This window comes from Passer domesticus, chromosome 2, assembly GCF_036417665.1.
Source record: "Passer domesticus isolate bPasDom1 chromosome 2, bPasDom1.hap1, whole genome shotgun sequence".
NCBI classification, from domain to species: Eukaryota; Metazoa; Chordata; class Aves; order Passeriformes; family Passeridae; genus Passer; species Passer domesticus.
In genome coordinates, this window is record NC_087475.1 from 20410871 (window position 1) to 20435528 (window position 24658).

At 38.3% G+C, this 24658-nt stretch overlaps 1 protein-coding gene across 4 annotated transcripts in view; it reads left to right on the plus strand.

The window, feature by feature from the left end:
• The window catches only part of ARHGAP6 (Rho GTPase activating protein 6), a 309409-nt gene that overhangs the window by 272519 nt on the left and 12232 nt on the right, over positions 1–24658 (plus strand). For all 4 annotated transcript variants that reach the window (XM_064407713.1, XM_064407714.1, XM_064407715.1 and 1 more), the window contains exons 4-9: positions 5241–5497; positions 10017–10212; positions 13248–13303; positions 17001–17151; positions 18342–18490; positions 21200–21379. In XM_064407713.1, coding sequence (XP_064263783.1) covers positions 5241–5497; positions 10017–10212; positions 13248–13303; positions 17001–17151; positions 18342–18490; positions 21200–21379 — 989 coding nt within the window. The remainder of the gene's footprint in view (positions 1–5240; positions 5498–10016; positions 10213–13247; positions 13304–17000; positions 17152–18341; positions 18491–21199; positions 21380–24658) is intronic.

Below are 24658 nucleotides of genomic sequence, written 5' to 3' on the forward strand. Positions count from 1 at the left end.
TTAAGACTCAGTCCAATCTATGGAGGTTTTACTGTCTAAACCTCACATTTTATTTAGATGGATCAGTCAACCTGTCTGTTAAGTGAAAGTTTCAGCAACTTGTCGGGATTCTGAAGGTCAATAAAGACACCACAGTAGAATTTAATGCATATTAAATGAGTTTCATATATCTTTGTCCTTTTTTATGTCTGTCAACATCTCGTTAAAGTGGAAAATTTGTAAAAGAAGTGTTTTTTCAATTGTTATTACATCTCTGAGTAATTCACCAAAGCAGGATATAGCAAAACTTGCTGGATGTAAACAGACTAAACAGGAGAACAGCACTCCACCCAGACATTTAAACAATATTTTCAGCTTCCATCGTTCAAGTGTTTTTGCTTTACCCAGCCTCCTTGTTATTAATGGCCATCATGACCCTGGATCCTACTGTCTACAAATGTCTCCAAACATTGCCTTTGGCTGCTGACAAACAGTACTCAGGCTGAAGGAGCAGCACCATGTCTGTGCTGCTTGGGATAAGACGTTCTCAGGATGCTGTGCATGCTGGCAGCTGGATATTGTTCCCTTATGAATTCAGTGCTGATTTTTATGGCTGCAGAAGCAGGGTATTTTGGCATCCCTTGCCAGTGATATGGGTGTCAGTGTAAGCTGGCTTGCTTTTACACTACACACAGGCATTCCTGGGAGAGATGCCTCCCAGAAATTACTCGCCCTAGAAGATTTTATCAGTAAACCAAGTTTGTTTTGCCTTGGTTCCAGAAAACCCTACAGGTTAACAAAGAGACCTGCTCAGAATTTATAATCACTTGTTATGTGATTGCTGGAGTAACTGAGAATCATCCCTTTTGCTGATGTTTCTGCATGGGATGTAAATACCTGGCAGGTTCATCTGTGAGGCCTTAGCAGAGCTGCTGTGTATGCAGAACTTCCTGAGAAAAGGCCTTCCTGGTAACTCTGTGGCATATGCAAATCCAGCAGATGTTAGATTTTTCTTTAGTTCAAAATTCTTGAAAATGTCTTTTGTGTTTACTTCCTATTCATGCTCAATAAATTAAGATATTAATGAATTTTTGCATTTGTTCTCAGTAATTCAGCCTATTGTGGTGTCTGTGTGCCTTGGCACAGCCAAAGGAGGGAGCTGAGTAAATGAAGTTTCTTTTTTTATTGTAGTTTATCAGAAATGGGTTTTTTAAAAAGCCTTTTTACCACTTTGCCATGCTTCTTTAAAAAAAAAAAAATTGAATGTTTCTCATGCTCTCTAGGCATAAAAAAGGGATTTTTTTAATCAACATTGTGTCTTATTTTATACTGAAGTCAAATAAAGCACCAATAATCTCTTCTAAGTTTTTGTAAAAAAAGCCCAGACCTACTCCCAGAAAAAAGCATATATAATTGGGAGGGCCTTAAATTACTCCTTGAACAACAGTGATCTCTGAGTAGCTGAATAAGAGATTTTCAGCCACAGAACTGATGCTGAGAACATTGTCTTATTTCCTGGAGTCAGTGCAGGTTTTGAAGAACCTTCAGATGGAAGTAGTTTCACAGTTCCCATCATGGACCAAGGTTTCTGTTTTCCTTTTTTTATGCTTCCACCACTGCCTCTACAGATCTGAAATAATTGATTTCAGTCAGCAAAACAGTTACCCTGTCTGGCTAGATGGGGAGACTTAAAGACCCCATTTAAATATCCCATTAAAAGCTTGTTATTCTCTGATCTCTATTCCTGTCATTTAAATAGATATGGTACAAGCACCTTAGTAAATCTTGGTTACAGGATTTTAGCTACCCAAAACCAGCATTTATGATGTATTAAGAAAAAAACTCCAATTGCTAAGGACCCTAACCATAGTTACTTTTCACTTTATTGGTATTGAAAGACTCATTAGAATTTAGAATATAGATCTCACTGGCTCCTAATAGACTGTTATGTTCTGTGGGATGGAAAGTACTTTTTTCCAGCTGAAACTTCAGAGAAGTCCTTTAAACTATGTTTGGACAGGGAGACATGAGGTCAGGTAAGCAATAACCATGTGGGTCAACATCCTGAATATTATCATTTGATTAGAAAAAAGGAGGATTTGGGATCACTGAAACTCTTATTTGATCTGGCTGGGAATTTTTCTGTGACATGCTGCTTTTTATTAGAAAATTATGATTTACCGCCAAAGAAAGATTTCTTAGGAACATATCAGTTTCAATCAAAATTTTGTCAAGAAACTTGCCTCAGCTGCAAGGTTGACTTTCTGCTAAGAGAAATTATGTACTTCTCCAAAATAGTAAATTATCTCCTTTGCCAGTAAACACTGAAAACTGGAGTGCATTAAAAGTGGTGCAGGCTGAGGATAGGAGTCTGTTTCCAAGCTGGTTGCCCAATCTGCCAGGTTCTTTCACATTTTTACATTATGCTTTTTAAAAAATGTCATTTTAAGCTGCCCAGTCTTCTCACTGAATAAGTGATCAATTTTTTGTTGAGTTTACAGAGAATAACCAGCTTAGTAGCTTTGGCACTCAGTATGTATACAACAGACCAAGGTTTGAGGCAGTGCTTTAAGGTACATTTCTTCATGCAAATGAAACCTCTCTGACAGAGGGGATCCCCAGCATACATCTGTAAAAAGGCAGCTGGTCCTTTTACGTTTCTTGTGAGACCAGAGCCTCAAACCTACACATCTTGTGATATGAGTTAGTTGCTAATTACTTCACATGGTACAGCTTTTCTTTTTTAATGAATCTGAAATGTCAGAAGGGCTAACACTCACTCTAATTACCTGTCCAGCAAGGAAGTTGTTGGGATTGAATGCTTCTGATGAGTGGTGGGTAGAATATGCTCCCTGCCACCACAGCCCATGGTGCAAGCACACACACATTTTGGTGGGAGCTTGAGGCTGCTGGCAGTCTGCAGAGGGGGCAACTGAGTCTCTTAATTTCAGCAAATGAGCAAAACTTTACTGGGTTTGCCAACTCTTTAATGTAATTACCACTGCCAGCCAGCACCACTACCATCTGTATTTAGTCTGAAATTCAGCCAGTTGGTTTTCATCCAGTTTCACATCTCTGCCAGACACTGAGAAATCGAGGAAGTAATTCATGTCCTCTGAGAAGGTCTACATCAGAGCAGCCTGGAGTCGAGGCTCATTGTCCTTTCTCTGGGCCACACTGAGCAAGAGCATTAAAAACCTGGAATCCCACACCAGGGAATATCCAAGGAGGGGCAATGCCTACCTCAAAATGCCAGCCTTCACATACTGAAGTCAGGGAGAGAGGGTCATTTTAATGAAAGATGTTTAATGAAGCAGTGCTGCGAGCTTGTCTCCTGCTGATCCTGCCTCAGCTGATGTAGGATCAATGGCACCAGCCTGCTAAATACTGCTGTCCTCTCCCAGTTAGAAGCACAAGTAGCTCTGAGCCAAACCAGAACACTATACTGTGTTGGCTTTTCTCAGGAAATGTTGTAGAAGGACAAATAAAAGGGGTGCTGGGAGTATAAGAAAGCACCTGGTTAGACAGCCAGAAGGGGACACGTGTTGCATATGTGCGTTTCAAATTTGTCATCTTAAATGTCCATTAGGAAGATAATTCAGAGCAGTAAAAAAAAAAAATTAATACTGTCATAATTTTGTAGACACACTCTGCTGAGTACAGGAGGGAAAGGTCTGACTGAACTCCTGGAACTGGCAATTCCTGCATTGCTTGGTATCTGTGTGAGGATGTTCTTTCTTGTCCAAAATTAAATGCAGATGGTTTTGGGTGTCATTCTACTCATAGGTCACCTCCAGAGTTGCTTGATATATGAGGCACTGCTTCCTGATTTAGTTTTGTCTGGCCACCAAAGTTCACTCATGTCTTAACATTTCGTGCTTCTAAAAGCAGGAATGTTTCTACCAAATCAGAACAATGGGCTGTTGTTTCTTTAGTGTGATAGACTAGCAGTGTCCTCATTCAAGATTCTTAAAATGTCCTCTTCTTATCAATGCCTTACTTAATACAAATCCAGATACAATTTGCAAGTGTCTTAAAGATCTAGTGAGACTTAAAATCCCAGGAGGCATTTAATAATTTACATAATTGTGGCAAAAGAGAAGTATAGGATATAATAATTTTTCCATGTACTTCTTTTTATTTTTAATAATTTCTTTTTTGATGCTTAAAGAAATTTGGTTTTAATCTCTGGTACTTTATTTATTCCTGATCTGAGCAGATCTGAAGCTGGAACCTCGTAGAAGTTACACTCATTTTCACCAGGGTGAATAGCATCAATGGCTATTTTGTTTTTTCATTTCTTTTGAGCACAAGCCAGTTCTAGCTGGAAATCTGTCTCAGTGGTTTTGCTTCTGCTGATCTCAGATAGATATGATTTGAAAATTATTGATGATAATTTCATTGTTGCTGATTCACTGTAAAGCATTTTTCTATTTTGCAAAATATTTAAGCATTTTACTTTGAGATCTGAGATATATGCTGGTTTTGTACATTACAGTTATATTGATGTAACTGTATAGTAATCCTTGTATACAGTTACATAAGGATTATGTTCTTAATCAAGACAAATGTGTTCTCCTATATTTCCACGTGTCCATGCTTTTTTACTGTTACAAAGGAACTTTATATTTATATACCACTATTAAACAGGTTCAATCATACCAGTATTTAAAACAGTATAGTTCTTGTGTAAATTTAAAACTATATCCTTGAAGGCTTAGTCTGAGTGGTGAATGTACTTTGAAGCTCTCTGCACAGGTAGATTCATACTCTTTGAACTGTACTGAAACCCATGCACATGCCAGGACCCCTTGACTCTGGTGCCCTACAGCATTCATGAGAAAGAGCCTGTGGAGGGATCTGAAACTTGAGAGAGAGCTTTGGCACAGCCCAGTGAGGTTCACAGTCTCTTTGTGGTTATCAGAGCTTCTGATGGCCCTGTGCACCATCTACATGTAACCAGAAGTGCCTGATTTCAGTTACTTTTGGTGGAAGTTAACATCTTAATTAGATTTGATCTCAAGTGATTTTCCAAGATCCTGTGCTGTGTATCTTGCATTATGTGACTAGAAATATGATTCAGATACCATGGGCTACGACAGCTGGCACTGTTATTATTACTGAGTCCAATATTTTATCGGAATTACTATATATTTAAAGGGGCTTCAGATTGTTTTTCTTAACAAAGAAAGAGTTAATTCTTTTTGTACTAAATAAATACCAGATGTTTGGTAACTATTAGGGGTTTGTTGTTGTTGCAGAATTTATTCCCCAGGCTTTTGGAATGCCTCTGTCTCAAGTGATTGCTAATGACCGGGCCTACAAGCTCAAGCAAGACTCTCAGAGAGAAGAGCAAAAAGATGTTTCAGATTTTGTGGCCTTTCTCTTGCCATTTGGAACTAAAAGACAGAACAAAGAACTTTCCAGCAGTAACTCATCTCTCAGCTCCACCTCGGAAACACCGAATGAATCCACTTCTCCAAACACACCTGAGCCAGCGCCACGAGCAAGGAGGCGTGTAAGTAGACACATCACAGTGGGGTGTGAGTGTAGGTCCAGAGGGCCTAGATGGACCAGGAAAAACCTGTTCTGTGTGTGGACTGTGGAATACTTTTTGTTCGAATAGTGGGGTTTTTTCAGGTGGAAGTCAGCCTCATCAATGTCAGAAAACTCTTAACTGTAGTGGAAATCTTCTTTTGCTGATGCTGGTGGGAAGAGGTCATATAGACCCCGTGAGTCTGTAACAGATCACAAAGAGGCAGAGAGATTATCTAGAAGTCTTCCTGTTTGCTCTCTTTGTCTACCTCCTTCTGTCTAACTCATTAAAATTTAACAAATTCCATCTGTCTTTAACTTAATTTTTTCAGCAGTTTTAAAGTCTAAACCTATGTGTTTGATATTTATAGGTATCTTAATCTAGCTCTAACTTGTCCCTTATAGGGATTAATAGTCAGACTTATTATCAAGTTATCTAACTTGATAATAAGGCTGACTGTTAATCCCTATCCTTATATCAATAAAAATCCTCATAGTCTAACCCATATAATATCCTCCATGGTAAGTAAGGAGTTGTCAGACTAGATTTGTACCAGGGTCTTCGAAGGATGTTTCTGCATGCAGGCCAGGAAGATGCCTTTGACAGCAAAACACAGAGTGGTGGGTTTGGGTTGAATATTAATCTGCATGTAAAATTGGTCATTTTTTAGCATAAATCTGTTCCTTGTAAGTAAATTTTATGCTCTGATCTTTCTAATTCTGCAGTTGGTAATAATTATTCTTTTGTTACCGTGGAATAGAGGTTCTAGACTTTCCTGCTTTTAAATTTCATTTGCAATGGAGGGAGAAAAATATTGCATAATAAAATATTTTTAATAAAACCCCTTTTAAGAAATCTGAGCAAGAATTGAGGTACAAGAACAGACTCTGGAAAAGTCCTCACCTTCTTTTTTCCTTAGGGTAAAACCTGCTTCATAGAAATTCTCTATTGGGCTCTTCCAAACAGGGATTAAGAGGGGTACAACTGGAGTAAATTGCAAACTGAGTGAAGGAAGAAGACAGGTCATGGGGCTCTTTGTTTGTCTAGCTGCCAGCTGAAGCTTGAAGTGTCTGTATTCTGTCTGCAAAACTGAAAGCATGATGTTTGCAGTCTTGTATACTCATTAATGCACATCTGTTGGTCGATGCAAACCATATCGACAGGCATTTGTATTCACATAAAAGTGCAAAGTTACGTGACTAAGCATAATGAGAAATCCATTAACTTCTTTCAGAATTTGGCAGTCAGTGGCAAAAAGTAAAACTTCACTGTATGTACTCATTGGCTTCAGAACCTTTTTTCATAGGAGAGAAAGATAACTTATGTGTCCAGAGGTGACTCATCTGCTGTTCTTTTCACAAAGATTTGATTATAAGATTTCTGACATATATTTGACCACTGAGCAAGCAGAAGAACATGGATCCTTTGGTACATCCACAGAGATCCATCAGGACCAAGTTCCTAGAAGCTGAGGGAGGGTTTTGCTTGTTTTGTTTGTTTGAATAGTTGGGGTTTTTTTTGCCAATACTGGCATTGCAGCTTTCAGAGTGCAGAATTGGAGCCTTTAGTCCATAGCCATGAGAATGCAGTAGGAAATGCTTCACCTACAGAGAATTAAGAGTAGACTAAGATGGGCAGTATGACATGAGGGAGCTGGCATTTTCTCTAGGGACTGAACTTAGCTAATGAATTTCATGAATTTTCAATTATTTAAAATTAATATCAGCTCATGTCCCATATCTTGTCTGTTTTTATAATTCTGTTTATCAGTCCACTTACTCCTCTGCCCTGAGCTTATTTAGGGGATGGTAAGGGAGCCTCCACTTATCTTTTATCTCTTGAGCACCATTGCACTGTTTTGAACTGAAAAATACTTACAAAAAAAGAAAAAAATATAGGTTAGTACATGCAACTGATACAACCAATTTATCACAAAAGTGCTGCACAGACACCTGGAGTGCAGTCCTATTAAACTTAAACTGGAGGAATTGTTTACCATTGCACCATTCACTTCTTTGCAATTGTGTCATTCACTTTTGTGTATTTCAAACACAAAAGTGAGTCTTCAAACACTCAGCTGAGATTTTCAATAAGAGGTAGAAGGTGGTAATGCTGGCTGAAGAGCTCATGCTGTGAGTGCTGTGGTTCCCTCTCCAACAGCTTGACAAAAATCATTGTTGCTGCATTTTCTGTGTAGGATTTTTGCCCTGCAGTTGAAAGTTGAATCTTTAAATTCCACTTTCCTTCATGTTTCTGTGTGCTTAGCTTAAGACTTCCCTAGTGTATTTAGGTTTTGAACCTGTCATGAGGGAGCAGGGACTGGTATCCATTATGTGCAAAGGCAATGCCCGGTAGATGAAACTTGATTTTCTTTGGTTGCTGGGCACTGCAGTGTGTGTGGCTGGACCTGGAGCAGTGGGCAGTGGTGTGCAGTCTCCTCCTCCTCTGTTCCTCAGCAGTCAGGGAGGTCTGGCTGAGCCCAGACTAGTAGGTCTGGCTGAGTTTGAGCTGGATTTGTGGAGTATGTTGGTAACGTTTTCTTGTGCACTTTGTAAAATCAGAGCTGGCCTGGACTTGGTATTGCCAAGCCATGACTTCAGCCACTGAACTCAAGGTCACTCTTCCTAAAGCCAGCTCAGTGTGCCAGTTAATCCACAATTTTGATAAAATGCCCAGGGACCACGTTGAACTGACTGTATTTGCATCTATTTTAGGGATCTGAATCCGATTTAAGTGACTCTGGTAATGATTCATGAGGCGAGGATGCTTTGCAGACAGGAAAGGACCAGTAAAGGCAGGGTATAAAGGCTGGCACCTGTCACACAGGGGCTGCAGTGCTGAGGGTGGGGTTAGGATTTTCAGTGCCAATTGATTTATTTCATGTTTGGAATGCCAAACTCTTAAATAAAATCAAAATATCATTCAGTTGGAATTTTACACACATGGATCATAGCCAGAGGTTCTTGTTTGGTCTGGAGGGGTTTTTTGTTTGTGTTTTTGTTTCCTGTTGGCAGGAAATGGTAAAAGGAATCAAGCAGATGTACTTTTGAGAGACATCAGAAATAAAGGTCAAAAGTTGCATTCTAAAGGATCTAGTAATTGTTTATAGTAATGTGGGTAAAAAAACCCTAAAAACTTCACAGTGTTTCATTTATACATCTACTATGAGTTACAAGAAACAGAAGTATACCTGATAAGTTAAATGGGTTTTTTTTAAGGTATTATGAAGTAGAAATTTATCAATGAGTTGGAAATCTCGGTGGACTTTTTGTGAGTTTTGCCTATGAGTTGAAAATCTTCATAAAGTTCAGTTGGCTAGGCTGATGGAACAAAATACTTTTAGAGCTTTGAATTCCCTTGTAAGCAATTGTACAGTTCTCATTTAATAGACATGGAGTTCTGACTAGCAGTCTATAAATTGCCTGTCAGCTTTTAACAAACTATAGTTGTCAGAAAAGTTTTAAGTAGGAATTTACATTTTCATTATTATTTCTAAGGATGAGATGCTGCATCCTTGTACAGTACGTTTTATGTTATGATAAAATTTATGCTTTGTTTCAGAAAGAAAGAGAATCGTTTCTAACAGATATTTTTAATAGGGATAAAACCCGAATTTTTTCTTTGTGTTTTATTATTATTATTGTTATTGTAAGACTACATGTACCCTAGAATGTTTTTGCCTCATAGGTTTAATAAGACTTGAGATAAGTGGTAATTTTGAAGTGACACTAATCTTGTGCTTTGAAAAAAAAGTCTTGTTTTTGAAGTGTGAAAATTGAAACATGCCAGAAACCTCCGGCTGCTTGTGCTGCTTTATCCTTAACAGACTGCTTGAACTTCTGCACCTTGCTGTTATCGAAACGTGGATTTCAAAGCTTTCATTGGAACTTCAATGATTTTATAGTATTAAGATATGTGAAATAGAATTATTTAAAAAATGTTACACTTCAATTTCTCTGGTGTATCTTTATTCTGTGATGGAGTGGGATTATTTCAGACTCCACAGATGTATGTATTTGTGATATTAACTGTTAACTGTACATGGTATATGGTTGAAAATAATTCTGCATAAGTTTCACTGATACAATGGTCCCAGGTACAGAAGAAGTAGGCAATTAGATTTAAAAATATCTATATATCACCATGCACATGAATATGATACTTCTGAGGTGCACCCACAGACCATGATTCATCCTTGCCCTGCAGTATGTGCAGGCTTACATCAGTAAAAGGATGGAGTGAAAGAGTGGAAAGCATTTCAATTTTCAGTGTTTTAATCTGTATTTGTTGTAATATGATAAGAACAACATTGGTGCCATAGTGAATTTTCCTATCCATTACACTGGTCTTATAACTTCATTAATTTATAAAAATGTTGTAGCTAGGGGTATTTTTATATTACTTTGTTTAAAATGCAGGTAGGCAAAAGTCTTTGTTGGATGTCCTGTGATGCTGAGATTTCCCCAGCCCTGCTGATTGTTCTTGTGTGTGTATTTTACAGGGTGCAATGTCTGTGGACTCCATCACAGATCTTGATGACAATCACTCAAGATTGTTGGAGGCTCTCCAGCTCTCTTTGCCAGCAGAAGCCCAGAGCAAGAAAGAAAAGGCAAGAGATAAGAAACTAAGCCTGAACCCTATTTACAGGCAGGTTCCCCGGCTTGTAGATAGCTGCTGCCAGCACTTGGAAAAGCACGGTAAGAATATTTTGTTTTCCCAGGAGTGGCAGATGTATTTTTACTATAATATAAATAAATGCCTATTTTGAGAAGTATATGCAAGGACGTCTTTGAAAGCTAGACATTTTCCCTCCTGTTTTGCCTCTTGCTAAAAATACTGTCTCACAAGTAATTATGTACATGATAGCTTCCCAAACTGAAGATCTAAGCTATGAGCTTGTAAACTGGCCCATAGAGCATAGGGATAGAGCCTTTTTTTGGAGGTCACCCATCTTGTACTGGGGTGCCCAGCTCTGCTGAAACAGCTCTTCACACCCCACAGGTTTACCTGTACCTTCAGAATAAAAAGTCTGAAATGTGCCAGTCAGTCTGGAGTCATTCACAGCCACTGGATCTTAAGGTGTGAGATCTAGATTAACTATATAAACTGTAAGGTTTTTGATATTTTAAGATGGTGGGGTCAGAATAAGAAAGAATTCCATGCTAAATTTATATTAAGCTCCAAGTAGCCTCTTCCTGTTCACTGCAAGGCTTGAAGGCTGAATACTCAGTTTGTCTCTGGCTTGATTCCTCCTGACCAGCTTCAGGCCTGCTCTCTCCAAAGGAAATTACAGACTCCTGCCAGTATTCTTCCTATGTGTTCATGTTTGTCCAAACACAAGCCTCCCACAGCTTTACATAATGCAGAAACAATAGTCAATCTAGGTATCTGCTCACCATCTCTGCCAATGTATCTTAGCCTTGTAAAATTTTTTAATGATAATTGAAGTAACTTGGCCACAGCAAGATGGAGCTATCACATGGCCAGATAATCAGCAAACCATAAAATAATGGTGATTGTAACAGCAAATGATGTATTTGACACTAATTTCACCAGCAAGAAATCATTTACTAACTCTGAATGAAAGGTTTTTGCAAGATGAGGGACTGCAATTTAAACAGCAGTGCTGAGCTTTCACAATTCACAGCTGATAACTATCTTCCTTACAAATGTATCAAGGAACACTCCAAAAGATAGTTACTGTTAGCCTTTTACAGAGATTAGATACCATGGCTGACAAGTAAGTATGGGATGACTAAATTTGAGATGAATGACTTTCACTCCTTGAAGCAAAGGTATCTGAGTTTGGAAAGCATAAAAGTATCTGAGTCAGCCAAAAAAGCCATCCAGCTGAGCATCATTTGGATACTGTGATTTTATGTCACCTGATCATCTGTGATAAATTTTTTAATCCTTTTAATGCACTGTCATAACAAAGTTCTTTTCCATATGATGCTCTTTATGGAAATACTTCCTTTACATTGTAGTTTTCTTTTAAAGGAAATTTATGATGAGTTATTGTGCTTTGTTTAAGAGTAAACTATAATGTACCACAGTGCAATAATCTGATATAATGTGGGGCAAATTCTTCAATTTTAAATTTAATCTGCTTTCCACAAGACAGTCATTGGCACTGAGACAAACCTAAAATGGTAGAAGATGGACACTGTAGCAACATCATTCCAGGCTATATAATGGACCAAGTTGCTGGTTCTGAAAATACTTGCCTATATGCATAAGTCCTTTTTCAGCAACAAATCCCCAGCAGTTTCTGATGACTGCTTTAAAGGACAATTGTGAGGATTATATGACAAAAAATTGTTATGTTTTTAGACATTAGAGCACCTGTCTTTGTTCGCCTTCCCTATTTTTCCTGGGTTCACATCCCAGAGATGTAAAGGCCTTTCTGTAGACCTGCAGTGTAGAAAAAACACTGTATGTCCGTGTAGGAATGGGTAAGCAGCCTGCAGGCTTTGCCCAATGTGTGTTATCTCCATCTCAGATGATTCCCTGCCAGTGTTCCTGGGTTTGCTAAATGGTATTCCATCAATATTAACCAGAGAGAGAAGATTTAAAAAGAAGTGTTATGTTGCGACTAAAAACTAAAAAATCAGAATCCTATCTGAATTTCTCTGATGAAGATCTGCAACTCCAAATACTGTTCAAGGTGACACATCTGCAGCAAGCAAGTGTAGCCTAATGGCTGTCAAAAGGCATTTGTTTCACAAGGTAATTTTACACTTCCTGTAGGGATTAGAGCTGCAGAGTAGCCCTTGTTAGACCATAAACTTCCAAGCTTATAGCTAATTTCATCCCTTTTGCAAAACTTTATAACCATGTAAAATTATATTACATACACAGGCCTGTAAGGCTCTAAAATTTCCACTCACATTGTCATTGCTAAAGACCATGTCACCTCTCAAATTTTTCAGGTCCTGTTAGGCTGCAAGATGTGGCCATTCAAGAATCATTTTCATATTATAATTTTTGTGGCCATTCATATTATAATTTTTTGTATTTCTAGTGGCTTTCTACAGGGCTAGAAGGTCTGAACTGATTTCTTTTGAAATAGCAGGAAATAACAATTTCCTAATCACATTAAGTCTAAATGACACACTTCTGCATTTTCCTAAAGTACCACAATGCTTCTTTATAGCTTTCCCTTTATATAATAGCTGTTCCTGCCTTATAAACTGCACACAACTCCCTGTTGAAGTTCTTCCCTCTCATAGTGTGCCTGAGTGCCCTATTAATATGTACCTTTGAAGGGGACTCTCAACTTTGTCATGACAGGAACTTTAGAGGCAGTGAGTTAGCCCAAATACCAGCTTCATCCTGTATCCAAATACACAGCTCAATGCCCACACATTTAGTTGTTTTACTGCCTGTTTCCTTTGGTGTCAGTCCTGGAAGTTACACCTCCAAACCCTGAGCAGTGCCTCAGTCTCTGCATACTTCTGCTCCTCACAGCAGTGGCACATCCAAAGTGGCATCACAAGAAATGTCACAGAGATGCCATTTTTCAGATTAAGTGTGATCCTTAAAAACCACAGTGGATGGCTTCTTAATCACAACCAAATCTTGCATCAACATGTTAAGTACATGTTTGTGGTTAAATATGTTGCTTTTCTTTTAATTTAATCTTATAATTACACACGTAGGTCAGAATGCTTTGGTTCAATGCAATTTTCAGGAGAAAATGAAGCAATGCTATGATGTGTTTCACTTGCAGGTCTCCAGACAGTAGGAATATTCAGAGTTGGAAGCTCAAAAAAGAGAGTAAGACAGGTGAGTGGATATGGATATGGATATGGTTTTCTTTCATCAGCTATAATACAAACAAATCTGATTCCTTTTGTTGTTATTTCTTTCCCATCTGTAACATGGTGAAATTTAGGTTTTCTGGGTCAGTGACTTCACTGTTTTTTTGATGGCTCATAAAAGGCTATTTCCAGTGTCTTTTACATCTGGTGAAATCCTTGTCAGGTTCTCAGCAGGTTAACAGTCTCTGTATGTTTTGCTCTGGAGAAGTAGCACAGGGTTGGAGATCCAAATAAACTACAGTGAAGAAATTTTCCAAAGGTCACACTGCAGGGAAAAAAAAATCTTGGCTGTTCATTTCATCTCAGAAACAGCTGAAGCTCCCAAAGTAAACTCAAACTGTAAATCTTCTTTGGAAAACTCACGGTATGAGAAAACATGCAAGTACAGAACAATCTCTTTGACCCTAAGATTGCTGCTCCTAAATATCACCTTTCTTTTAGCCCTGCTAGACTTCAAGGTCAGAGCAGACCCTTCCAAGTCTTAGTCTCAGCTGAATTATGAAAAAGCAAAGATAGTGTGCAATTAGATTCCAAAGATAAAGTCAAATATGGGTGTTAGCTCCTAGGTATACCTACCTAGATATTGCACTATTATTCCTAGAAGCTGGGAATACATGTTGAATTAGAGCACTGTTTTCATGATGCATAAGGAGGGGATAAAAAGATACAGGAAAAGATCCCTTCAGGGAAGTTAAGACAATAAACATCAAACAGAAAAAAAGCAAAAGAAAGCTTGACTGCATCTGATTCCACAATTTATAGTTCTTTGCAAAAAGTTGCAAAAACTTCATAGTGTAATGTTTTATCATTCTGGAAAGTTACCTTGAATAGCTAAACTGAATTGATTTTGGCTGGTAGGGCAGTATAGCCTACTGAATTACAGCTGATTCTCCAGTACTTTCTATTTCTAAGTCGCTGGTGTTACACTAGGCTAAAACAACATCTGCAGAGGCAGTTTTCAGATCAACACTGAACTAGATAAAGTATTGGACTTGCCTCACATTTGCATTGCAAGCTTCAATGTCAAAATGTACATAATCATTTAGGGGTGAGTACAATTGCATCATACGTCTGGGGAAAAAGCAGAGAGCTTCTATCCTTCACTTGTAAACTAAGCCTTACTCTGAACATTAATGACTTTCACCACTTTTTGTTCTACTTTGTTTTCAGAAGGTGAGGAAATCAAGAGATTTGGGTATCTATGCTTTTTATTACATGGACTAATTTATTGAACTAGGTAAACTGATATATTTCATTAAACAACAAGGAAGCATCAGCTTGGCCCTTGTAGTTACAGTAATAAATGCTGTCAACATGAACACATGGGAAAGTCTTGATTCAATTAAAATTCCACTCATTTTCTGAACCGTAGAAAGCCAAACCCAGCACTCAGATTTTGGTGTGCTTTTGCAGCTGTTCATTAGTTTTTCTTGTGTAGAAAGTAAGCATATTTTGTTTTCCTTCCTTCCCCAGTTAGAAAATGTCTTGTTTCAACTGTAGTTTGTTGCAGTAAATAAGTAAGTAGATGTGTGTGCCAGCAGTGTTTTTGATTGGTGAGCAGGAAGAGAAAACATAGAACACGTGCATCTCTTGCAAGCCTCCTCCTTCATGTTCAGTGAGGTGTAGGACAGAGATCCCCAAGCTCATGTTGACTCAAGGTGGTAGATCTGGTGCATCAGGATGCCAGGTACCAACTTGTGTCCGGAGCTGATGCTCGAGCAGAGCATTGTTTCCAAGGTTGGGGTGGGCAACCCTTGATGCTGGTGACATTGGTGACATTGCTGGGCCTGGTGACATTGTGGCAGCTTCAGCCCTGAGGATGAAGAGTGAAATAGCTGGAGCTCTGCTCTCCCATCCCCTGTTCCAGTACAGGTGTCCTCATCTCTTGTATTATAAGATTCAGTGGATGCTGTAGTTCACCACCTGTATCTTCCAAAAGTCTGAAAGCATTCCATGTGAATGGAGTCTGAAAGACTTAAAGTTTAAATGTACAAGATACAGTTCTAACAGCCATGATACCTGGGCCTGAAATGTGGCCGCATCTCACCAAGGCTTCTGTGATATTTTGCTGCTTAGGACATCTCTGTAGGTCTCACAGGATGTCAGATCACAAGTGCTATATTCAAGATTGTTAACAGCAGTTTATGATTTAGCCAGCTATTTGGGAAGTCTGAATTCCTGATGCAGTGCTAATCTGTTTCCTCAGCTGCTTTTGGGCACTTAAGTGCAGAAACAATCTTCTGGATTGAGGTAATTTATGGTGCTCTGCAGGGATGTTCTGCATTTGTCACCAGTCTGGAGAGTAGAATTAAGCTGGGAATGAAGTCCTCAAGTTGGCAATGGAAAACCTTTGACCATAAATCAAAGAATAATATTAGATAAAGAACATATTTTGGTCTTCATAGCATAATTATTCATTAACAGTAATAACTGATATTAATAATGTTAAAAGCAGTCCTAATAAATTAGAATGGAGGCTGTGGTTTTTAATGGATATCTGTTACACCCATAATGAAAGCTCAGTATGAGCTGAAAACAAAGGATTTTCACACTGAACACACTGAAGATAGATTTGCATGTGACCAAGGTTTGCCACAAATTTTTACAGGCATATAGTTTGCTTGTGACATAGCTTTTTTCCTCTCTTTGGTATGTTTGTAATACTCCTGGTGAAGAAACCTGATACCCCAGATTTCTTTGTTTGTAATATTTAGCTGTAATCACTCTCTGAGAAGATAGGTGTGACATAGCGATACCTCATAATGTTAGCAAAGGTGCAATTTTTTTCTAGGAAATAGTTTTAAAACCTCTTGACTGTTTTCAAAATGCAAAAATAGTAAAAGATGAAGCTGTCAGCCTGAAGAAAGAATTCTGCTCTTGTTGCTGGAAAATCCCTCCAGAAGAGCGAGCTTTTACCTTTTCATAAGGTATCTTGGATTTGGAAGAGTGTTTTCATCTGCCTTTGGGAAGTGTGATGCCTTTGAATTATACAGCATTTGTCTGAGGACCAAAGCAGGGGGAAAAAAAATCTAGCAATACCATGTAATGATGTTAGCTTGCTGTTTGTGAACTCTGTAATGATGATTACTTAAGGAGCATAACTAAATTAGGAAGGCAGAACGAGGTGCATGTAAAGGAATGCTGTGAAGTCTTAGTGACCCTGTCTACTTGCTACCTATCTTTACATACAGTCTGAAATGACAAGATAATATGAATTTGGTGGATATTAACATGATCTCCCTGATAATGTTTTTCTACAAAATTCATAAGTGTTACAAAATGCAATTTTAGTCTTTCTGGTTCCAGGGATAATGCAGTAAAGTGATATAAGAGCTTGTCTTGTAATTTTCCTTATTCTCTCTGGTTTCTGGTTTTGCATTTCTTGCATTTCTGCAAAAATTGTACTTGGATATATGTTTCCATACAAGAGTGTCATATATTAGCTGGGAAAAAAACCCAGTATTTTATTACAAACCTTAAGTTATGTATTATGGAATAAGCAGCAATTAGATATGAATTATATTTTTGACCTTACCAAAGACTAGTTGTGCTCAGTCTTGAAATTAAAAATGAGTAAATCTGCATCTTAAAGGATTTTCTGTGTTGGGATGTATTAACTGGGACAGTAAGTGACTGTGGTTTTCTCCCGTGATTTTTTTCAGTTACGTGAAGAGTTTGACCGAGGCGTAGATGTTGTATTAGATGAAGAGCACAGCATTCATGATGTTGCTGCCTTGTTAAAGGAATTTCTGCGTGACATGCCTGACCCACTTCTCACCAGAGAGCTTTATACACCTTTCATCAACACTCTCTGTGAGCTCTACAGCATCTTGATTTATCAATTTTGTTTGAATTCTTTGATCTCTACTAATAGCCTTCTTTTATTCTTTTCTTTTAATGCTCTGGCCTTGATTTGCTTCAAATATTTGTATAATAAACTATAAAGTATATAGTATATTTAATATAAAATAGTATATATAATATAATACAATATAGAGTATATTAATATAAATAATATAGTATATTCTTTAGTATAAATTTACAGAGGTCTTGGTTTTACTTCTTGGTTTTATACTGTAGAAGTATAATCCAGAAAACTAGAACAAGAAGGATTTCACTAACTATACATATTTTTGCATTTGTAAGGATGGAATTAATGTTTTCTATTAAAACCTGACCTTGTCATTGATCCAGCAGTGCCAGGTCACAGACTCCCATTTGAATCCTTGTGTCTTAAAATTTTTAGATCTGTCTACTGACCAAAGTTCCAGCATGGCTTGAAAAATTCAAGTTTCTTCATACTTGTTTCTTTCATTCATTCTTCTTTGATGGTCCTCAAAGCCATCATATTAAGTACTTCCAATTGTGTTGCCTAAGACCCAAGTGCAGACTCTCAGAGATTTAGAAAAAAGTAAAGTTGGACATTTCAAGCTTGAGGAGCTGCCTGGTACGGGTTCCTCAGATGCTTTCTAGCCCTCATGTCTGAGATCCTGCCTCTGTCCCACCTTTGTCACTGGCTACCATTTAGATGGCAGATGGTAGTGGTAGCAGAGTGTCCTTTATTTCTCTGGTTGCTTTTCCAATCTCCTGGTACTTCTGCAAGATGAAAATGTCTGAAACATAAACCTGACTGGAATGCTTGACAGCTACTCTACATACCAGCAGCAATACCTAAATGAATGGAGTAAGTAGAAAAGTAAGCAGAATATTTGAGTCCAGTTACAGTGATGGACTGTAAAACATGGATTTTGCTCTCTTTTAAGATAAGAAAAATCCTGTGAAGTTGAGGGCAAAATGTTGACCAACTAAGGCAAAAATCCCACAGCAATAGTTCTTATAGTTTAGATGTTTCCTTAGTTTTCTCTTTTTCTTCTGATGTTGTAAGGAAAATGATTCTTAAACAACGCTATTCCTATACCTTCCTTTGGGTTGGGATCAGTATATTTGTTCTGCTTTTAGGTTAGTTGGAGTGATTTCTTAGAACATATTTTTTCCCCTCTTAGTATTAGAGCCAGATGAGCAGCTCAGCACCTTACAGCTTCTCATTTATCTCCTACCTCCTTGTAACTGCGATACCCTTCACCGCCTGCTGCAGTTCCTCTCCACAGTAGCTGGCCATGCAGAAGACACCAGAGACAAGGATGGCCAAGAGGTGAGTCCTGGTCACTTGTGTCCTTTGACTTTACTTAATTCATGGCCTGAAAAGAGATCTTCAAAGCCTTGGAACATACACAGTGGTGCATATCCTTGAAAGATGGGAGAGACTTAATCTGTTTGCAACTGACAGACCTCATCACTAGCTGGAGTCAGGGTTCATCTTTGCCCATTTTCTTTCTGACCTCCTTGACTGTTGCAGTCTGGACCAAATTCAGTGGAGAGTTTGATGTGCACTCACCCCACAGAGACAAGAATGCCCACAGCCATGGGGCTGAGCTCCAGCCCTGAGCATTCTCACGTCTGCACCCTGTGCCAGCTTATGCTGGAGAAGACCTGAAAATCCAGGCTTCCCCTTTCCTGCCAGGGAAGTGCTGGCACTAGTGGGCTCTATGCAAAAGGAGGGCAACTCTGTTAACTGAGTAAAATGGATATAGTCTGTCAGTGCTTGACAAAAATATATATACTGGTTTATCTGTGGAAGGATTTCTCAGTCCTCTGAATTGCAGCAGAGACTACTTCTGAGACTCTTAGGAAACTCCTCAAGAATTTTGTCTTCCAGATGGAAAATCCTGCTGATTTTGTCAAATTTGGATGGCTTTTGCAATTGTCTCATTTTAACAGTTAGCACTTTGAGACTTATTTTTGCCAAATTTCTGCCTCAAATCCTAACTTCCAGTTATTCCATCTTTACAAGTCCTAACTTGCAGTGTTGTATGTGACTTCAAGGCCTATTTCACTTTTAAATCCACTTTAAATGCTGTTATTTTTGTTCTCAGCAAGGAGTTGATAAAAAACTATATCACTGTGATGGAAAGCATTTAGAAAGAGCAGCCTGTAATAATTTACTGTGCTTAAAAACATGTATAACCCAGCTAAGGTCGTGGTCCCTCTGGTCCTGCAAAGAGTTCTCTGTTGGTTCAGGAATGTACCCAGAGGATCTTATTGCAGGGCAAGGAGATGCTGCTTAACAGAGTTCATTTGGCTCAACCACTGTACATCAGCTTTGCCACAGATATTTTGGTAAGGTAGATTTATGTAAGTTATCTTGACAGTATTGTAAGCATCAGGAATCTTATGTGCAACTGGATACCTTTAATAGATAATACAGTATTCTGCTCACAATTATTTAAGCTGTTTATGAAGAATTAAGTGAATAAAGGCATTCAGGGCAAGAGAAAGTATTTTATCAGACTGTTTGCTATCATTGGAAGGAAGACAGCCAAGCTTTGGCACACAGGCCCTCTTCTTGATTTCTTTCAACAGCCCTTCTCTCAAGAAGATGAAGATGGATGACTAACTTTATTAAAATTACTCATTCAGTTAATTTCAGTGGAGATGTTTACAACATTTTTTAAGGATGCCCTGAGGCTGCCCTTAAGAAAAGGCTCACTGTTTGTACAAACAGCCTGCACATGCAGATCTGGACACAGCCAGAGGCTGCCCTGGCACACTTGAGGCCCCGTGTGCCTGTGCATCTGTGGTGGCTCAAAACTCAGACAGAGTTTAAAAAGCAAGGTCACCTGAGAAACAGCTGGGTGCTTGGTGGTGTGCAAATAGGGGTGTGCTGTTCTCACAGTGTGCTGGGATGAGTCTGTGAACAAAGAGCCAACATGTTTGCTGTGACTGCCCATGCACCTACTTAGTGCAGAGGCTTTCCAGCATTACACAACGCTCCTACCAAGAAAAAGCTTTTTACTGTCATTTCTGTGCTGTCTAGTTGAGTTCTTTAAAAAATAAACCAGGTATAGTCAGTGCAGTTTTAAGTTTAACTAGAGTATTTGATGAATGATCAGCTAGAAAAAAAAATTAAATATACTGCTTTGAAATCATCTGTTTTGTAAAACTCACTTCTTGAAATTCTATTTTTACTACCTCTTTTTGATGTCTCTTTATATCCTTTTTAAAAACTATTAGTTCAAATGACCTCTACTTTTTATTGAAGAATAGAAGGGAATATAGTAGTCTAATAACAAATATGACAACAAAAGTTTTGATGTTATGACATATTTTTCAGGTAATTCCTGTGTATTCTAGTATGTATTCCTATCCTTTTGTTTCCTCAAACTTCAGGTTACCGTTGCTTCCTTGAGCACAGGTTTATAAAAGTAGAAAAAAAGATGAAAACCCCAACAAACTAAAACAAGCCACCAAACAAGTAACCATTTGTCATGTTCTAGAAATACAGGAAAATATTCATTAAAAAAAAGCCTGCTCCTCAATTATCTCAACAGTTTAAACATGGGAAAGTATCACTGTATATGTTTCAAATCCTGAATGCTACTTGAGAAAGCCAGGAGCTTTCAGTGTTTGGTCCTCAGAGACAGTAATGTGCTGAGATGCTGAAGCAGGAGGGAGGTTGCTCTGAGTTCAGAAGGATGCCACTGTTGAGCTCCCAGGGAATTAAGGGCAGAAAACACTTCCACCTTCTACTCCTCCAATCCACTTGAAAATATATCCAGAAAATCTGCAGTGCTTGTTGCAGAGATGTTCAAAACAAGGTGTTTCTAAAAGTTGTTCATTTTTTTATTGACAAGCAGCGGGTTTTCGTTTTGATGAATGAAGCATCCACCAAATCAGGGGGGACAGAGAGTGTGTGTTTGTATGTGGGTGTGCAGGGGTGTGAGTGTGTATAGATGTGTCTGTATACCTATCTGTATACATTAGGCCCTGTGAGACCCCATCTCATTTTTATTCTCTTTTCTAGATCACTGGGAACAAAATGACATCACTTAACCTGGCCACCATCTTTGGCCCTAACTTGTTGCACAAGCAGAAATCTACAGACAAAGAATTCTCGGTTCAGAGCTCAGCTCGAGCTGAAGAGAGTACTGCTATCATAGCTGTTGTGCAAAAGATGATTGAAAACTATGAAACCCTTTTCATGGTGAGTGGATATTTTTTCATATAACTCTTATGCATTTGCAAGATAAATAACGAAATAGCTGATTGATATTAAAGTAGATGGGAATGAAATAAACCGTAGAAGCTGCATTAAATTAGTATCAGTAATTATTGGTAACAAAAAGTAGTCTTCTAGAAAGGAGAATGTTTTGCAGTAAGTAAAAATATTAAAAATGTGTACTTATATCTTGCTTAGAATGGTTTCTGTGTAGATAAAGGTACATTGTTTAGAAGATTGCGAAAATGATGGGGTTAGCCATTCAGTTGTATACTGAGCAATGCATAGACAAGACTGAAAATCATCTTTCACATCTCAGTTTTATAAGTCAGGAAGACAATTTTTCTGCAGGGATCCTTGATTAATTTAAGGAATTACCTTCCCTAACCAAGACTTTTTTGTTGGTTGGATGGAGAGGAAGGACAAAGCTTTCTTGTTTATTAGTTGGGTAAAAGGAATAAAACATAAAACTGTGTAGTTCCTGAGTTCCCTTCAGTTCTTTTGCTGAAGCAAACAAGTTCTTCATAAGAAGGCTGATGGCCTTGGAGTTGGATATGTTGTTTACTTAACCTCAGTTAGGCCACATTTCCTATGCCTAGCATTTACCTGAGCAGTTCATTCTGTGGCTTTCTCTTACGCTCTTTTTGTGTACAAAATTGTAGGTCAGCTCAGCAGGACTTGTGTCTGAGAGAGCAGGGCTCTGGGGATAGCAGAGGCCAGTCAGACCTAGTGATGGTCTTTGTTATTCTATATTCATTTTAGTAAAAATACGCATTGTAACAAAACCAGTAATCTTGAAAAAGTGGAAAAAACTTTGGTTGTTGTGTCCTGAGACTAAGCCGCACTGTGTGTTACACTGAGGAGATAAGTTCCCAAAGCAGAAAGAATGCTCTGGAAACATTCAGTGCTTCAGCAAAGCTGAGTGCTGGAGACATTGTTGGAAGAAGATGAACTGCCCTGAACTGTGGGCTGGTGGCCACACAGTACTGTAAATGGAAGATGTCTATCAGTTTTCAATAAGGGAGTAGAGCATGAGAAAGCAATCATGGGCCCTGCCTCAGATGTCTTAGCCTCAGATGAACTTCTTTGTGGTTTTCCTGCCTTTTATTTTTATTCTTTACCAGTGAGACACTTGCAATAGTTTTCTTTTTTCTTTTTTTTTTTAATGCTTTTCACAGGAAAATGCTAGGTGCTATTTTTCCTTCTACACTAGTAAAAGAAAGTGACAGAACTGTACTCTTGTGTGAAGGTCTGCTGGCCGAGAGTGAGGTTGGCACAATCAAGTTTAAGATAATACTTGAATAAGAATACATATGATAGTTGAAGTGTTCTTATTGTGGTTTCTCTTTAAGAACTTCAGCACAGACACAGCTCCGTACATAATACTTAAGGCATGCATTGTGACTTTCAATATGGAAAGGATGGGGCTAAGGTTAGGCTAACCTGCATCTGGGCTCTAATTCTGATGGATTTATTCCTTCATCTCTTTAGTGCTTCAGCTTTCCTCTAGAGGTTAAATGAAGTGTGGGAAAAAGGATTTCTATTGTTTTCCAGAGTTGCTTTTAGTGTTTATACTTGACATTTATGCCGCGTTAAAAAAAACATATGGAGTTAAGCATTCAGCTACAACTGTAACATGGTGTATTAATGCTCAGATGATTTTGTGTTTGGTTTTGTTTTGGTTTTTTGGGGTTTTTTTCCTTGCTGTTACTTTTATATATGGGGAGGTTGTGAAACTGATTGGTTTCAGCATTGAAACTGGAACAGCATTTGTGAACCGAACCCTAGGAAACCGAGATGTGGTGGGGTATCCAGACCACAATATCAGAATGATTCTGACATATTGGTGGGTCAGAGAGATTCTGTTTGTCAGAACAACCCAGGATACTGAGCACCATTTTTACTAACTGTTGTTAACATCAGTAGCATGCAAAAGTGGATTTCCTATGGAAGATGAAATCTGGTAATGGTTCATTAATGTCAGTGATGATAATCACTTTCATATCCAAATCTTGCCCATTTCAGTGAGTCTTGGGGCTGTATTAAAATGTTTCATGGGGATGTATAAAGGACTGTTCTTTGCCAGTCTCTGCAGCTGAATGAAAGGAGGCAGAACGCAACCACCCTTCATTTTTGACTTGGTTTTGCATGAAGGATGGAGATCAGCAGCTTGTTCATGTATTTCATCTCCTAGTATCCAAATCCAGCCCTGCTGCAAAGAAGTGCTACAGAGTGTATGAAATTTCCTATTTTTACTGTGGTCTTCCCACTGTGGAGGCAGCCACACACTGCCATTCTGTGCCACATCAGTGGCAAGGCACAGCACAAAGGAGACACTTCAAGGGTCTCTCCACCCTTCTGTGTCTCAACAGCTGTGACTCTCATGTAGCACCCAACCCCAAAATCTCAGAATATCTGGTACTCTGCTGGAGTCCTGACGATCCTAGAACCCTCTGATATGTCCCTGTAAATCCTCCAGAGTTGTTATTTCACCAGCTTCCTTGGCTTCCCTTCTGTCCCAAATTTCAGGTTCTCATCCATCTACTTAGGTGCAATTACCAGTGAAACAATTAATTCAGTAATAGTTATGGTGACATCTTCCTGAGATACTGATATTGTAGTTCTCTATAAGTGTAAGTTTACAATTACATGCATATCAATTCTGCACTTGCCAAGTTACTGAACTAAACTGAACAAAATTGCTGCACAGGAGGAAGCCCCAAACCCAGTAGGTAGCTAGCAAGGAGACAATCAGTACAAATCTACTGGCATATTCATTCTGGTAAAAGTCCTGTGAATCAGTAGAACCATTAAGTTTGGGGTTCATAGAAGCTTTCTGTTGGAACTGAACTTCTTGTGAAACTTTTTTAGACTTTTTGTGATGGATTTATCATATTTTTTTAATGAGGCAAGATGTTTTTTTATTTTTCTGACAAAATTCTCTCAGTATTTTATTACAAAGTTACTTGATTAAAAAGCTGAATAGTAAGTTACAGACAAAAAGGTGTGGATTTTGTTTTACCATGAAACTTTTTCTGGAGTTTCTTCTAGTGTACAGAAAGGCTGTCTAAATGGAGAAATTACAGTGCACCAGGTTTCTATAAATTATATTCCGATAAAAAAAAAGTTTAAAGACTAGTGTATCAGTGACCATCAGTAAGACTGTTTTTCTAGTTCAGAGACTGAAAACAATATTAAAAAATGACTATGTGGTTACACAAGTTTTTCATAGAGATTTTGGATCAGTTTGAATTAAATTATGCA